We start from the raw sequence: 16,046 nt of genomic DNA on the forward strand, positions 1-16,046 counted from the left end.
GGTTGACTCCGGGGATGGTGGGACTGACGTATGAGGAGAGATTGACTAGGTTAGGATGGTTTTTGCTGGAGTTCAGACAAATTAGTTCAGCCTATTCAGATACACAGGGAGAATTCAGAATGTCCAATTCACCAAACAGCATGTCTTTCGGGACTTAACATAGAAAATAGAACATAGAAAATACAGCACAGAACAGGCCCCTCGGCCCACGACGTTGCGCCGAACCTTTGTCCTAGATTAATCATAGATTTGTTTGGGGAAACTGGATCTCCCGGAGGAAACCCATGCAGACACAGGGAGAACGTGCAGACTCCGCACAGCCAGTGACCCAAGCAGGAATCGAACCTGGGACCCTGGCTCTGTGAAGAAACAGTGCTAACCACTGTGCTACCATGCCGCCCATAGCCCCCACAAACCCCATTTCCTTGCTGAACACATTAGCCACCCCCTTGACTTCCAGTCAAACCCCAAAATACTTGCCCCACCCATCCCTTCCTCAGCCTAACCTGATCCTTCACCCAGAGATCGCCTCTTGGAAGAAAATTATCTCCGCTCTCAAACCGCTCAGGTGTGCAAACCATGTGACCTGTTGATTGGTTGTTTAGCCCGCGGACATTCCATGTCGCAATTCTTACCAGAGACTTAGATCCCCACCCCCTCTATCATCTGCCATTACCCCCGTTCAGTCCTGCCTCGCCCAAACCCAATCTGAACCGAACCCATCCAAGATGGCCCCCCCCCCCACTCCACCCATGATCTCGCTCATCCTCCATCCTCTCAACCCCCCTGCAATCTAGCCAACCCCCTCTTCCTGCACAACACTAGCATTGCTTGCTAGTGTGGCAACTCCCGCCCAAAGGCCCCCTTACCCCTGCACCCCTCCCCCTACCTCGGCCTACGCCACAGGGCTCCAATAAATAACGACAAAACCATCAACACACATCTAACATGGAAAAAAAAAATCAAAATTCACAAATAACCTCCTCCCAAGAAACAAAAGGTGGGAGGGGGGGGACAGATCGCCCCTCCCGTACAAACTTAAAACTTATTAAAATGTCCGCCATCGGTAACCCAGAATAACAGTATCTCTCAACATTTGCGAACTTAACTCCTCCATCCCGTACCATCCCTAAGTTCTTCCACAGCTTATGGTCTGTTATAAAGTCATTAATCTCCTCCGGCGTCTCAAAATAATACTCCCGGCCATCATGCGTTACCCAGAGTCTGGCCGGGTACAGCACCCCAAACCTAATCTGCTGTCTGTACAACACTGCCTTGGCCTTATTGAAACCCGCTCGCCTCTTTGCCAGCTCTGCGCAAATGTCCTGGTAGATCCGGATGCGATTACACTCGCGTCGCCCTGCCCACCTCAGTATCTTCTCCTTGTCCAAAAGCGTGTGCATCCAAACAATCACTGCCCCCGGCGGCTCCCCTGCACTCTGCTTCTGCCTCAAGGACCTATGGGCCTGGTCCACCTCTGGGATATTGTCCAACACCATCTCCTCCACCAGCCTGGCCAACATCCTCGAAACATACTTCATGGCGCTCGTTCCCTTCACACCCTCCGGGACACCCACAATCCACCGATTCTGTCGTCTGCACCTGTTTTACTCCTCCACCTTCGATCGCAGCGACTTGCATCCCCAGGATCCCCACCTCCGCCTAAGACACAATATGGTTGCTCTGGTCGGGTGCCACCTTTTCCACCTCCTGGATCGTCGCCCCTTGTGGTGCAAGGCACTTTTCCACCAGAAGGTGCCACTGCTCTCTCAATTGCCTTCGACCAGTCACTTTGCATCTCCTTCCTCTGCTGTCGAAATTCCTCTGCTGTCAAAATTCCTCCTTGAGGAAGCTCATCAATTGCTCCTTCTGAGGCTTTCCCGCTGCTGCCTTCCTTTTCCCCTCCGCCATTTTCACAATTGGTGCTGCGCTCCAAGTTTCCTCCAAATCCTTAGCCAGGTCTTTCACTGTCTCCAGCCAGGTCTGATAGCCAGTTGACATGCCAATTCAGGGGAGAACTTCTTCTCTTACACGTTCCGCTCCACTTTTCTGCTGAATCTACCCAATACACAGGTGAAAAATGCCAAAACCAACGTCTTCGAGGTGGAGCTGCCCTAGGTGCGACCACTCACTCCATGGTCGCCACCGAAAGTCCCTGTTTTTATATTTCTCGCTTTTATTTTTCATACAATTTCTCCCTCATTTTCTTAAGCCACTCTTTGTTGGTTTCTAAAATGTATCTAATTTGTGTCATTAATGTTCACACTATTGTGTGTTTTTCCTCTCAATTTGAAACTATCCTTGACTTTCTTCGTCATAGATAGTGCATCCTTCACCAAGTCTTTCTTTCTTTATTAATGGAATATATCTTTACTAAGAGTTATGAAATGTCTCCTTCACAATGTTTGCCACTTCTTTAGTGTCCTCCCTTTTAACATATTTTCCCAGTTTACTTTAGCCAACTCTGTTTTCATACCCTTGTAAGCATCAGCTCAAATAGATTACTGAGGTGTTGGGTGCTCTGAGGTACAGACGAACCAACACGGTTGCGATTGGTATAACGCAGTTTTATTGCATCTAACTATTTATACATCAGACTTGGTACTCAGCACGTTGTGACTGTGTGAGTGTCTTGCTAATGAGGTCCTGGCCCTGTGCTGTCTCCAGATGGACTGCCCAGGAAGTGTCGTGTTTCTTGTCTTATACTGTGTCTGCTCTTGTCTCTGATTGGCTGTCGTGTTATGTGTGCTAATTGGTCCGTTGGTCTGTCTATCATTATGTATGTGTTATGATGTATGTTTGAATATCATGACAATTACTTGTATCAAATTCTATTTTCAGACGAACTTCCAGATACCTGGGATATTGGAGAAAACCAGACTGCATGTTCTGAAGTACATCTGAAACCTGATTCCTCAGAATACCAAGAAGTAGCTCAAGGCTTCAGGGACACATTGGCTGACTATGCAACCAGACAAACATTCAAAATTGACTCAGTAAGCATTGATATCCTTTCCCAAATAGCAAAAATGATAGCAGTTGCCAAATAATATAAGTATACAAACACACTCTCCCTAAATTAACCTTTACAGTTGGTCTCTGTCTGACTTGAGAGACACATATTGGTATAGGTTCTTGCTACTAATAGTGCTGGAGTGACTACTGGAAAATGCATAACATTTAACATGTGTTTGAATGTATATTGTGATTTATATTAATATGTCACCTTTTCCTTGCACAAACAATGGACTACTGTTTCAGTCTGATAATGCAATGATCGTTAGAGATAGTTAAGTGTGAAAGCATGAGATTTGTGGACTAGTAATCCAGGGACTCTGGGGACATGGGTTTGAATTGGATTGGATTGGATTGGATTTGTTTATTATCACGTGTACCGAGGTACAGTGAAATGTATTTTTCTGCGAGCAGCTCAACAGATCATTAAGTACATGAGAATAAAAGAAAATACATAATAGGGCAGCACAACATATACAATGTAACTACACAAGCACTGGCATCGGATGAAGCATACAGGGTGTAGTGTTAATGAAGTCAGTCCATAAGAGGGTCATTTAGGAGTCTGGTGACAGTGGGGAAGAAGCTGTTTTTGAGGCTGTTCGTGCCTGTTCTCAGACTTCTGTATCTCCTGCCCGATGGAAGAAGTTGGAAGAATGAGTAAGCCGGGTGGGAGGGATCTTTGATTATACTGCCCGCTTTCCCCAGGCAGCGGGAGGTGTAGATGGAGTCAATGGATTGGAGGCAGGTTCGTGCGATGGACTGGGCGGTGTTCACAACTCTCTGAAGTTTCTTGCGGTCCTGGGCCGAGCAGTTGCCATACCAGGCTGTGATGCAGCCTGATAGGATGCTTTCTATGGTGCATCTGTATAAGTTGGTAAGAGTCAATGTGGACATGCCAAATTTCCTTAGTTTCCTGAGGAAGTATAGGCGCTGTTGTGCTTTCTTGGTGGTAGCGTCGACGTGGGTGGACCACGACAGATTTTTGGAGATGTGCACCCCTAGGAATTTGAAACTGCTAACCATCTCCACCTCGGCCCCGTTGATGCTGACAGGGTTGTGTACAGTACTTTGCTTCCTGAAGTCAATTACCAGCTCTTTAGTTTTGCTAGCATTGAGGGCGAGATTGTTGTCGCTACACCACTCCACTAGGTTCTCTATCTCCCTCCTGTATTCGGACTCATCGTTATTCGAGATCCGGCCCACTATGGTCGTATCGTCAGCAAACTTGTAGATGGAATTGGAACCAAGTTTTGCCACGCAGTCGTGTGTGTACAGGGAGTAGAGTAGGGGGCTAATACCACCATGGCAGCTAGTGGAATTCAAATTCAGTTAATAAATATGGAATTAAAAAGCTAGTAAAAACCCCTTCTGGTTCACTAATGCCCTTCAGGGAAGGAAATCTGCGGTACTCACCTGTTCCGGCCTATGTATGATTCCAGCCCCACAGCAATGTGATTAACTCTTAAAAGAGGTAGCAAGCAAACTACTCAGTTATATCAAAACATGGCTCACGTGGCATCGATCTCGGCAAACCCAGCCCGATCAAACTAGTAAAGTCCTCCTTAATAACATCTGAAGGCTTGTGCCAAGATTGGGAGAGTTGTCTCACCAGTCAAGCAACAGTCATATCCACAAAATCATACCTTACAATGTATCAGACACCAACACCACCATCCCTGCGTATGTCCTGTCCCACTGAAAGGACAGATCCAGCAGAGGTGCCTGCATAGTGGTATATAGTCAGGAGGGAGTTGCTCTCTCAACATTGGACTCTGGACCCCATGACATCACATAGCATCAGGTCCAACATGGGCAAGGAAACCTCCCGCTGATTACTACATATGCACCTCCTTCAACAGATGAATCAGTGCTCCTTCAACTTGAACATCACTTGGAGGAAGCGTGGAGGGTGGCAAAGGACAGAATGTACAGTGGGTCAGGGACATAATGTCCATCACCAAGAGCGGCTCGATATCACCACTGAAGTCCTTGTGGAGACAAAGTTCTATCTTGACAATGAGAATACCTTCCACTGGGCTAAATGGGATTGATGTCTCTGGGCCATCATCATCAGCAGAATTGTACTCAATCACAATCTGTAGCCTTGTGGCCAGGCATGTCCCCCACTCTGCCATTACCATCAAACCTGGCAAATTACCCCTCGTTCAACAATGTGTGCAGCGGGGCAACCCAAGAGCAGCACCAGGCATACCTAAAAATGATGTGTCAATCTGGTAAAGCTACAACTACTTGTGTACCAAGCAGTAAAAGCAGCATGCAATAGGCAAAGCAATTCCACAACCATTGGATCAGATCAAAGCTCTGCCACGTCCAGTAATGAATGATGGTGGTCAATTAAGCAACTAACAGGACAAGGAACCTGTTCAAAAATCCCTGTCCTCAGTGATAAAAGAACCCAGCACATCAGTGCAATTTGCAATAATCTTCAGCCAGAGGTGCAAAGTGGATGATCCATATCTGCCTCCTCCTCATGTCCCTAGGGTTACAGATACCAGTCTTCAGTCAACTCGATTCACCCCACGTGCTATCAAGGAATAACCAAAGGCACTGGATACTGAAAAAGCCATGGACCCTGATAATATTACGGCAGTAATACTGAAGACTTGCGCTCCAGACTAGCTGCCCAGTCAGGTTTTTCTAGTACAGCCACAACACTGGCATTTACTGGGAAATATGGAAAGCTGAGCAGTTTTGTCCTGTATTCAAAAAGCATCACAAATCCAATTCAACCAATTACTGTTCAGTCCCATCTACTCTCGATCATCAGTAAAGCGTTAGAAAGTGCCATCAACAGTGCTATCAAACAACACTTACTCAGCAATAACCGGCTCACTGAGGCTCAATTTGGTTTCTACAAGGGCCACTTAACTCTTGACCTCATGACAGCCTTGGTCCAGACAGGGACTAAAGGGCTGAACACTGGGTGAGGTGAGAGGGACTGCCCTTGACATCAATGCAGCATTTGACAAAGCATGGCATCGAAGAAGCCCAGCAAAATTGAGTCAGTGGGAATCAGGGAAATCTTTCCCCTGGTTGGAGTCATACCTGACACACAGGTTGTGGTTGTTGGAGGTCAGTCATCTCAGTCCCCGGACATCACGCAGGAGTTCCTCAGGGTAGTGCTCTAGGCCACACTATCTTCAGCTGCTTCATAAATTCCCTCCATCATGAAAAAATTAAATGAAAATCGCTTATTGTCACAAGTAGGCTTCAAATGAAGTTACTGTGAAAAGCCCCTAGTCACCGCATCCCATAAGGTCAGAAGTGGGGATGTTCGCTTATGATTGTACCTTTTGCAACTCCTCAGATACTGAAGCAGTCAAGACCCACATGCAGCAAGACCTGGACAGTATCCAGGCCTGGGCTGAAAAGTGGCAAGTAGCATTTGCACCACACAAGTGCCAGGCAACGGCCATCTCCAAAAAGAATTGTTGTAAAATGAAAGGTGGATAAATGTACCCCGACTAACCTTGACCAGTTTGCAATAACCCTTTTCAACTCAGACACGTTACAGGGTGAGATAGACAAAGGGGACAAGAACCAAGTGAAGGTCCAAGACAACTTTATTGAGCACAATAATTATCAGACTCTACTCTTGTACATTATTCAAAAACTATCATTCTCTTCACAGGACTCTCAGTCAATAGTCTTAAATCTATAAATGAACATTCTAAAATCTACACTAGTTATCTACTTCTGACACGTGCTTCCGAGGATTTGCCACACCCTATCCACAGGTCTCTGTCACTGTGTTTGAACTGTTCGACTGAAAAGCTTCAGTAAGGCTGGGACAGGCTGTTCCTCGGATTTGAGGGTTGGCTGATGTTGCAGGATCTGCACTCGTCAATTTGGGCTTCCCCTCTCGTCTAGGGATGGCTCTGGTCTTCGGGTCTTCTCACCGGGCTGGCCTTCTGGGTCTGATCAGTCTGATGGTGCTCTCCACGGGGTAGAAGGAGCTGGAGGTGCTATGCTGCTTGGCTGCCAGTCAAAGATGCTCTCTGAAATCGCTGTTGAAGAAGATGCAAAAGGCAGAGTGCTGGGGCTCCAGGTGGCCCATTTATCCGCTTCTTTGTGCCCTTTTTGAAGATTCTGTGGCCTGTGTCCAATAGTAGCTTCAGGCGAGGGCAGGAAGATCCAGTGAGGTGACTGCTTTCCATATTTGGAGGTCATTGAACATGGTTTTGAACCTTAAACTGTCAAGTGCTGCCCTTGTCCTGCTGTGCCTCTGGCCCCCTACCGAGCTCGGTGGAAGTTGATTGTCCAAGGACTGGCTGCGTGAATACTGCGCGTTCCAGCTCTCTAGTTTGCAAATTGCAGCTTCCGTTGAGTTTGGTGAATTGGGAGGGAGGTGATTCTTCCATTTTCTGCGTTTCCTTAACCTCCAGTAGCTGGCTCTAACTTTAATACAGGGGAACCCCATGAGTTCAGAGAAAGCGAGTTCAAAAAGCAATAGAGAGAGAGTGAGAGAGCTGGGAGTTTGCAGATAAAATCTAAAAGTAACATCACAGATGTCCTGTAAGTTAGTTGGTTGGTAAGTTTAGACCTTTAACACAGAGGAGAGAGACCGGTATGTTACAGGTGTGTTATATATTTTTTAAAATATTTTTATTCAGGACACTTTCCATTTTACAATATACACAACACTCATTTCAACTTTATACAATATTTATAATAACCAAACAACCCGTCATCCTGCCCCTTTGCAAAAACCAAAACTCACTCCCCCGTCTCTATTTGCTGACGACTACCAATTCTAGAAGGAAATAAACAGCCTCCACCTCGAATTCAACCCTTAACCGCACCAGATGCAGAAATTTTAACTGATCTCCTACCCACGTCATTGCACTTGGCAGCCCCGGAGCCCGAGGGACTATGCAACAATGCCCAGTCATGGGCCACCTGTATTCCCAAATACCTAAAGCTCAGCTTAGCCAGCCAAAACGGCAATTTCTCCAGACCTCCTCCCTGTCCCTGAGGGCTCACCGGAAACACCTCACTCTTCCCCACAAAAGTCCATACCCCGAAAAAGAGCCAAACCTACTTAACACCTCCATGATCCTTCCTACACTGAAGAGAGGGTCAGTTACGTACAGCAGTACGTCGTCTGCGTACAAGGACATTTGGTGCTCTACACCTCCCCTTTCTATACCCTTCCACTCCATTGGTGACCTTAGTGCAATAGCCAGCGGTTCAATTGCCAACGCAAAGAGTAACGGGGAAAGTGGACACCCCTGCTCACCTATACAATCGAAAGTACCCTGAGTTTAATATGTTAGTACAAACACTTGCCATGGGGGCCCTATACAGCAGTCTCATCCAAGAAATGAACCTGGGTCACACCTGAACTATCCCAGTGCCTCAAAGAGATACTCCTATTCTAACTGATCAAACACTTTCTCTGCATCCACAGAGATTATTACCTCCCACTCCGAACCCAACGTGGCGTCATCACCACATTCAATCGCCTCTTTATAATGGCTGACAATTGTCGGCCCTTCACAAACCCCGTCTGATTCTCTGCTACTACCCCCTGCAGACATTCCTCCAAGCGAGTTGGCAACACCTTAGCCAACAACTTTGCCTCAGCGTTCAATAAAGATATGGGCCGATAAGACCTACACTCCTCTGGATCCTAATCCTTTCTCAGAATTAAAGCGATTTAAGCCTGAGCCAGTGTTGTCAGCAACTCCCCCCGGGGTAATCATTTGACATCTCCGTTAAATGAGGCCCCAGCTCCGTCACAAATTTCTTAAAATTCCACTGGGAATCCATCCCAGACTGCATAGAACCGCATAATTTCCTCCAGACCAAACGGAGCCTCCAGCCACTGCACTTTCTCCTCCTCCACCACTGAGAAGTCCAAGTTAGATATAGCACTCGGGGCAAAGGGGATCAAAGGATATGGGGGGGAAAGCAGGATTAGGCTATTGTATTGGATGCTCAGCCATGATCATTGTATAAGGAGACTATTGAATGTGGTGATGACGCCCCTTCGAGTTCGGAGTGGGAGGTAATAATCTCCATGGACGCAAAGAAAGTGTTTTGCAGGGCCGAAAGGCCTTCTCCTGTTCCTACTTCCTATGTTTCGTTTCTATGTAAACCATCAAGAACTGAACCAGTCGGGGGGCTCCGACCTGTACAACCCCTGGTAAAAGGCCTCCAACATCACATTTACCATTCCTGGATGAGAAACTACTCTGCCCAACCCCCCCCCCCCCCCCCCCCCCTCTTCCCGCGTCCTTTATTTGCACTATCTCCCTCGAGGTGCCTACAGACTCAACTGGTGCACCAGTTATCTACTTACCTTCTCCCCATGTTTGCAAAACACCCCATGTACACCAGAGCTGGCCAACTGCTTTCCCCGTCGACTCCAACTCCATCTGGAGCTTTTTCCTCTCACACAATCACAGAATAGAATCCCTACCGTGCAGGAGACCATTCGGCCCATTGAGTCTGCAGCACTGACCATCTGAAAGAGCACTCCATGTAGGCCCTCTCGCCCGCCCTATCCCTCTCATCCCCTAACCTAACCTACACATCTTTGGGCACTGAGGGGCAATTTAGTATGGCCAATTCACCTAACCTTTGGACTATGGGAGGAAACCGGAGCACACAGACACTGGGAGAAGGTGCAAACTCCACACAGTCACCCAAGGTCAGAATTGAAGCCGGGTCCCTGGCGCTGTGAGGCAGCAGTACTAACCACTGTGCCTCTCCTTCAACAATCCCTCCTTTGGGATAGCCAAGTACTGCCAGTCCACTGCCAGAAGGGCCTCTACCAACCTCTGCCTATCCATCCTTCCCACCTTCCCTCTGTGTGCCTTAATTGAAATCAGTTCCCCCCCTAATCATCACGTCAACCCCTCCCAGAAGGTGGAGGTGAAACCTCCTCGCTCTTATTAAACTCCAGCTGTCCTCGCACATGATCCCTTATCCGCCATCAATGCCACATCCAACCTTCACGGAGGTTGTGGGCACTACTCCTCTCCAAACACACGTTTTGATTTTGATTTTTTTATTGTCACGTGCACCGAGATACAGTGAAAAGTATTGTTCTGCGTACAGCTCAAACAGTTTGTTCCATACATGAAAAAACATAGGACATACGATAGGTACACAGGTACAAAATGTAAATATATAGACAGATATCGGGTGAAGGATATGGAGTGTAGTACTACTCAGTAGAGAAGATGTGTGGAAAGATCAGTTCAGTCCAGAAGAGGGTCATTTAGGAGTCTGGTAACAGCGGGGAAGAAGTGTTTTTGAATCTGTTAGTGCGTGTTCTCAGACTTTTGTATCTCCTGCCCGACGGAAGAGGTTGGAAGAGAGAATAACCTGGGTGGGAGGGGTCTTTGATTATGCTGCCAACTTTCCCAAGGCAGCGGGAGGTGTAGACAGGGTCAGTGGATGAGAGGCGGTTTCACGTGATGGACTGGGCTGTGTTCATGACTCTCTGAAGTTTCTACGGTCTTGGGCCGAGCAATTGCCATACCAGGCTGTGATGCAGTCAAATAACATGCTTTCTATGATGCATCTGTAAAAGTTGGTAAGAGCCAATGTGGACATGCCGAATTTCCCTATTTTCCTGAGGAAGTATAGGCGCTGTTGTGCTATCTTGGTCGTAGTGTCGACATGGGTGGATTAGGACAGATTGTTGGTGATGCACATACCTAGGAATTTGAAGTTGTCAACCATCTCCACCTCGGCTCCATTGATGCAGACAGGGGTGTGTACGATATTAGGCTTCCTGAAGTCTTAATGACCAGCTCCTTAGTTTTGCTGACGTTGAGGGGGAGATTGTTGGTGTTACACCACGCCACTAGGTTCTCTATCTCCCTCCACATGGTGCGGAGCATGGTCAGAAATCGCATTAGGGAACTGGAGCTGGAGCTGGATGAACTTCGGATCATTCGGGAGGCAGAGGTGGTCATCGATAGAAGCTTCAGGGATGTAGTTACTCTGAAGAATAAAGATAGATGGGTGACGGTGAGAGGGGCTGGGAGGAAACAGTCAGTACAGGGATCCCCTGTGGTCGTTCCCCTTAGTAACAAGTATACCGCTTTGGATACTGTTGGGGGGGGGGGGACTTACCAGGGGTAAGCCATGGGGTAAGGTGGGTGAACTTGCGGCATGGGTTGATATTTGGGACTTCGATGTTGTGGCCATTTCGGAGTCATGGATAGAGCAGGGACAGGATTTTGGAAAAGGTGCAAAGGAGATTTACCAGGATGTTGCCTGGAATGGAGAGTCGGTCTTACGAGGAAAGGTTGAGGGTGCTAGGCCTTTTCTCATTAGAAAGGAGAAGGATGAGGGGCGAGACTTTTTCCCCGGGTGGAACAAACCATTACAAGGGGACATGAATTTAAGGTGAATGGTGGAAGATATAGGGGGATGTCAGAGGTAGGTTCTTTACCCAGAGAGTAGTGGGGCATGGAATGCACTGCCTGTGGAAGTAGTTGAGTCGGAAACATTAGGGACCTTCAAGCAGCTATTGGGTAGGTACATGGATTACGGTAGAATGATATAGTGTAGATTAATTTGTTCTTAAGGGCAGCACGGTAGCATTGTGGACAGTGCAATTGCTTCGCAGCTCCAGGGTCCCAGGTTCGATTCCGGCTTGGGTCACTGTCTGTGCGGAGTCTGCACATCCTCCCCGTGTGTGCGTGGGTTTCCTCCGGATGCTCCGGTTTCCTTCCACAGTCCAAAGATGTGCAGGTTCGGTGGATTGGCCATGATAAATTGCCCTTAGTGTTGGGTGGAGGTGTTGACCTTGGGTAGGGTGCTCTTTCCAAGAGCCTGTGCAGACTCAATGGGCTGAATCGCCTCCTTCTGCACTGTAAATTTTATGATAATCTATGATTAATCTAGGATAAAGGTTCGACACAACATCGTGGGCCGAAGGGCCTGTTCTGTGCTGTATTTTTCTATGTTCTATGAAACGCTATAGTTTGAGTACTTTGGATGCGTCTGTTTTTGTCCAATGCGTGCAGGAGGGTTTCCTGACACAGTATGTAGATAGGCCAACGAGAGGCAAGGCCATATTGGATTTGGTACTGGGTAATGAACCAGGACAGGTGTTAGATTTGGAGGTAGGTGAGCACTTTGGTGATAGTGACCACAATTCAATAACTTTTACTTTAGTGATGAAAAGGGATAGGTATATACCGCAGGGCAAGAGTTATATCTGGGGGAAAGGCAATTATGATGCGATGAGGCAAGACTTTGGATGCATTGGATGGAGAGGAAAACTGCAGGGGGTGGGCACAATGGAAATGTTGGACTTGTTCAAGGATCAGCTACTGCGTGTCCTTGATAAGTATGTACCTGTCAGGCAGGGAGGAAGTGGTCGAGCAAGGGAACCATGGTTTACTAAAGCCGTCGAAACACTTGTCAAGAGGAAGAAGGAGGCTTATGTAAAGATGAGACATGAAGGTTCAGTTAGGGCACTCGAGAGTTACAAGTTAGCTAGGAAAGACCTAAAGAGAGAGCTAAGAAGAGCCAGAAGGGGACATGAGAAGTCTTTGGCAGGTAGGATCAAGGATAACCCTAAAGCTTTCTATAGATATGTCACGAATAAAAGAATGACTCTGGTAAGAGTAGGGCCAATCAAGGACAGCAGTGGGAAGTTGTGCTTGGAGTCCGAGGAGATAGGAGAGGTGCTAAATGAATATTTTTGTCAGTATTCGCACAGGAAAAAGACAATGTTGTCGAGGAGAATACTGAGATTCAGGCTACTAGTCTAGAAGGGCTTGAGGTTCATAAGGAGGAGGTGTTAGCAATTCTGGAAAGTGTGAAAATAGATAAGTCCCCTGGGTCGGATGGGATTTTTCCTAGGTTTCTCTGGGAAGGTAAGGAGCAGATTGCTGAGCCTTTGCTTTGATCTTTAAGTCATCATTGTCAACAGGAATAGTGCCAGAAGACTGGAGGATAGCAAATGTTGTCCCCTTGTTCAAGAAGGGGAGTAGAGGCAACCCCGGTAACTGTAGACCAGTGAGCCTTACTTCTGTTGTGGGCAAAGTCTTGGAAAGGTTTATAAGAGATAGGATGTATAATCATCTGGAAAGGAATAATTTGATTAGAGATAGTCAACACGGTTTTGTGAAGGGTAGGTCGTGCCTCACAAACCTTATTGAGTTCTTTGAGAAGGTGACCAAATAGGTGGATGAGGGTAAAGCAGTTGATGTGGTGTATATGGATTTCAGTAAAGCGTTTGATAAGGTTCCCCACGGTAGGCTACTGCAGAAAATACGGAGGCATGGGATTCAGGGTGATTTAGCAGTTTGGATCAGAAATTGGCTAGCTGGAAGAAGACAAACGGTGGTGGTTGATGGGAAATGTTCAGACTGGAGTCCAGTTACTAGTGGTGTACCACAAGGATCTGTTTTGGGGCCACTGCTGTTTGTCATTTTTATAAATGACCTGGAGGAGGGCGTAGAAGGATGGGTGAGTAAATTTGCAGATTACACTAAAGTCGGTGGAGTTGTGGACAGTGCGGAAGGATGTTACAAGTTACAGAGGGACATAGATAAGCTGCAGCGCTGGGCTGAGAGGTGACAAATGGAGTTTAATGCAGAAAAGTGTGAGGTGATTCATTTTGGAAGGAATAACAGGAAGACAGAGTACTGGGCTAATGGTAAGGTTCTTGGCAATGTGGATGAGCAGAGAGATCTGGGTGTCCATGTACATAGATCCCTGAAAGTTACCACCCAGGTTGTGAGGGTTGTTAAGAAGGCGTATGGTGTGTTAGCTTTTATTGGTAGAGGGATTGAGTTTCGGAGCCATGAGGTCATGTTGCAGCTGTACAAAACTCTGGTGCGGCCGCATTTGGAGTAGTGCGTGCAATTCTGGTCGCCGCATTATAGGAAGGATGTGGAAGCATTGGAAAGGGTGCAGAGGAGATTTACCAGAATGTTGCCTGGTATGGAGGGAAGATCTTATGAGGAAAGGCTGAGGGACTTGAGGCTGTTTTCATTAGAGAGAAGGTTAAGAGGTGACTTAATTGAGTCATACAAGATGATCAGAGGATTGGATAGGGTGGACAGTGAGAGCCTTTTTCCTCGGATGGTGATGTCTAGCACAAGGGGACATAGCTTTAAATTGAGGGGAGATAGATATAGGACAGATGTCAGAGGTAGGTTCTTTACTCAGAGAGTAGTAAGGGCCTGGAATGCCCTGCCTACAACAGTAGTGGACTCGCCAACACTAAGGGCATTCAAATGGTCATTGGATAGACATATGGACGATAAGGGAATAGTGTAGGTGGGCTTTAGAGTGGTTTCACAGGTCGGCGCAACATTGAGGGCCAAAGGGCCTGTACTGCGCTGTAATGTTCTATGTTCTAGATATAACAACTACCGAGGAATCCGACCCTACCACCCTAGGGAACCGATCTCTTAATTAGCCCGTTCTATCTCCATGTTCCATGTGAATGGTTTGGTCAGGGCCTCAGGCCCCACCCCCAACCTGATCAGCCATAACCTTTTTTTAAAATATAAATTTAGCGTACCCAATTATTTTATTTTTTTCCAATTATGGGGCAATTTAGCATGGCAACCACCTAACCTGCACATCTTTTGGGTTGTGGGGGTGTGTGGTATTATAGGTATTACGGTACCTGATAGGCTGGAGCACCATTGGGGGAAACTGTTTGCTTTCTATTGGTTAGGGTGTATGGTAGCTCTGCCCTGCTAGGCGGGGTATAAGAGCCCGCGCCGCCCCAGCAGCCTTCATTCTGTACCTGAGCTGCTGGGGGAAACATCTAGCTTATTAAAGCCTTCAGTTAGACTACAACCTCGCTTTAGTGGTCATTGATCGTGCATCAGGGTGAAAGGGTGAATCCCACGCAGACACGGAGAGAATGTGCAAACTCCATCCGGACAGTGACCCAGGGCCAGGATTCGAACGCAGGTCCTCATCGCCGTAGTTCCAGTGCTAACCCACTGCGCCACCGTGCTGCCTGATCAGCCATATCCTAGCCTTACGGGAATCCCACAGGGCCCTGCCTCGCCCAGATTTCAGGCCCACCCAAGATTGCTGCTGCCACCTCTCTCCACCCAAAGCTCAACAAACAAACTATCACCGTCAGCAACCCATGTCTCTTCCCTCCTCCCCCACTAGTATCTCCACCTCCATTTCCCCATCCCAAACAAAGAAAACCTAACTGCCTTAGGCTCGTTATCCCATCCAACAAAGAAAACCACTCCCACCTCCCCCCACCCCCACTCCCCCAATAACCAGACGCTGTGTTCTCCTCCACTTTGCTTACGTTAACCGAATTTCTGCTAGCGGGGTGACTCCCAGCTGGAAAGAAACACAAGTTACATTTACAAAAGATTCCGCACCCGAAATTCTACCCGAACAAATGCTTTATCTCGTGCCCCAACCCAATTGATCCACCCCCCCCCCCCCACACACACACACACACACTCCCCACCATGTCCAACAACTGCTATAAAACCGATTCCCGAAACGCCAGGGAATATTAGAACTTTACAAACATATAACAGGAAAATCCAATGAAAACAACATTAAATACACTAATAAAACTCAGCCATGCAGGTGCACCACCCAAAACATTCAAATTACCCTAAGCCTATGTGCCTTGATAAAGGTGTTTGCCTTCTCGGAAGTATAAAAATAATAGTCTCTACCCCCATGCATGACCGATAGGTGAGCCGGGTACACCATTCTAAACCTCACCTTGCTCCTAAAAAAAGCAGACTTTACCTTATTAAACCCGGCTCTCATTTTTTGCCAATTCCGCACCCAAGTCCTGGTAGATTCTAACGGTGCGGCCTTCCCAACTCTCATGTTTCTTTCACCCACCTCAGGATCCTTTCTTTGTCCAAATACCTGCAGAGCCGGACTACTCCCCAGCTTGAGACTTCTTCCTCAGCGACCGATGAGTCTAGTCCATTGTAGGAGGGCATGAAAACACCCCCTCCCCCACCAACTGCTCGACCATCTTTGCCACGTATTCTGTAATCTTCGCTCCTTCTCTGCCCTCG

General features: G+C 47.3%; 1 protein-coding gene across 2 annotated transcripts in view; it reads left to right on the top strand.

Annotated features, from left to right (window-relative positions):
* The window catches only part of LOC140424806 (protein mono-ADP-ribosyltransferase PARP14-like), a 163,375-nt gene that overhangs the window by 135,078 nt on the left and 12,251 nt on the right, over positions 1 to 16,046 (top strand). For both annotated transcript variants that reach the window (XM_072508229.1, XM_072508230.1), the window contains exon 14: positions 2,842 to 2,996. In XM_072508229.1, coding sequence (XP_072364330.1) covers positions 2,842 to 2,996 — 155 coding nt within the window. The remainder of the gene's footprint in view (positions 1 to 2,841; positions 2,997 to 16,046) is intronic.

Source organism: Scyliorhinus torazame, chromosome 6, assembly GCF_047496885.1.
Source record: "Scyliorhinus torazame isolate Kashiwa2021f chromosome 6, sScyTor2.1, whole genome shotgun sequence".
In the NCBI taxonomy this organism is placed as follows: Eukaryota; Metazoa; Chordata; class Chondrichthyes; order Carcharhiniformes; family Scyliorhinidae; genus Scyliorhinus; species Scyliorhinus torazame.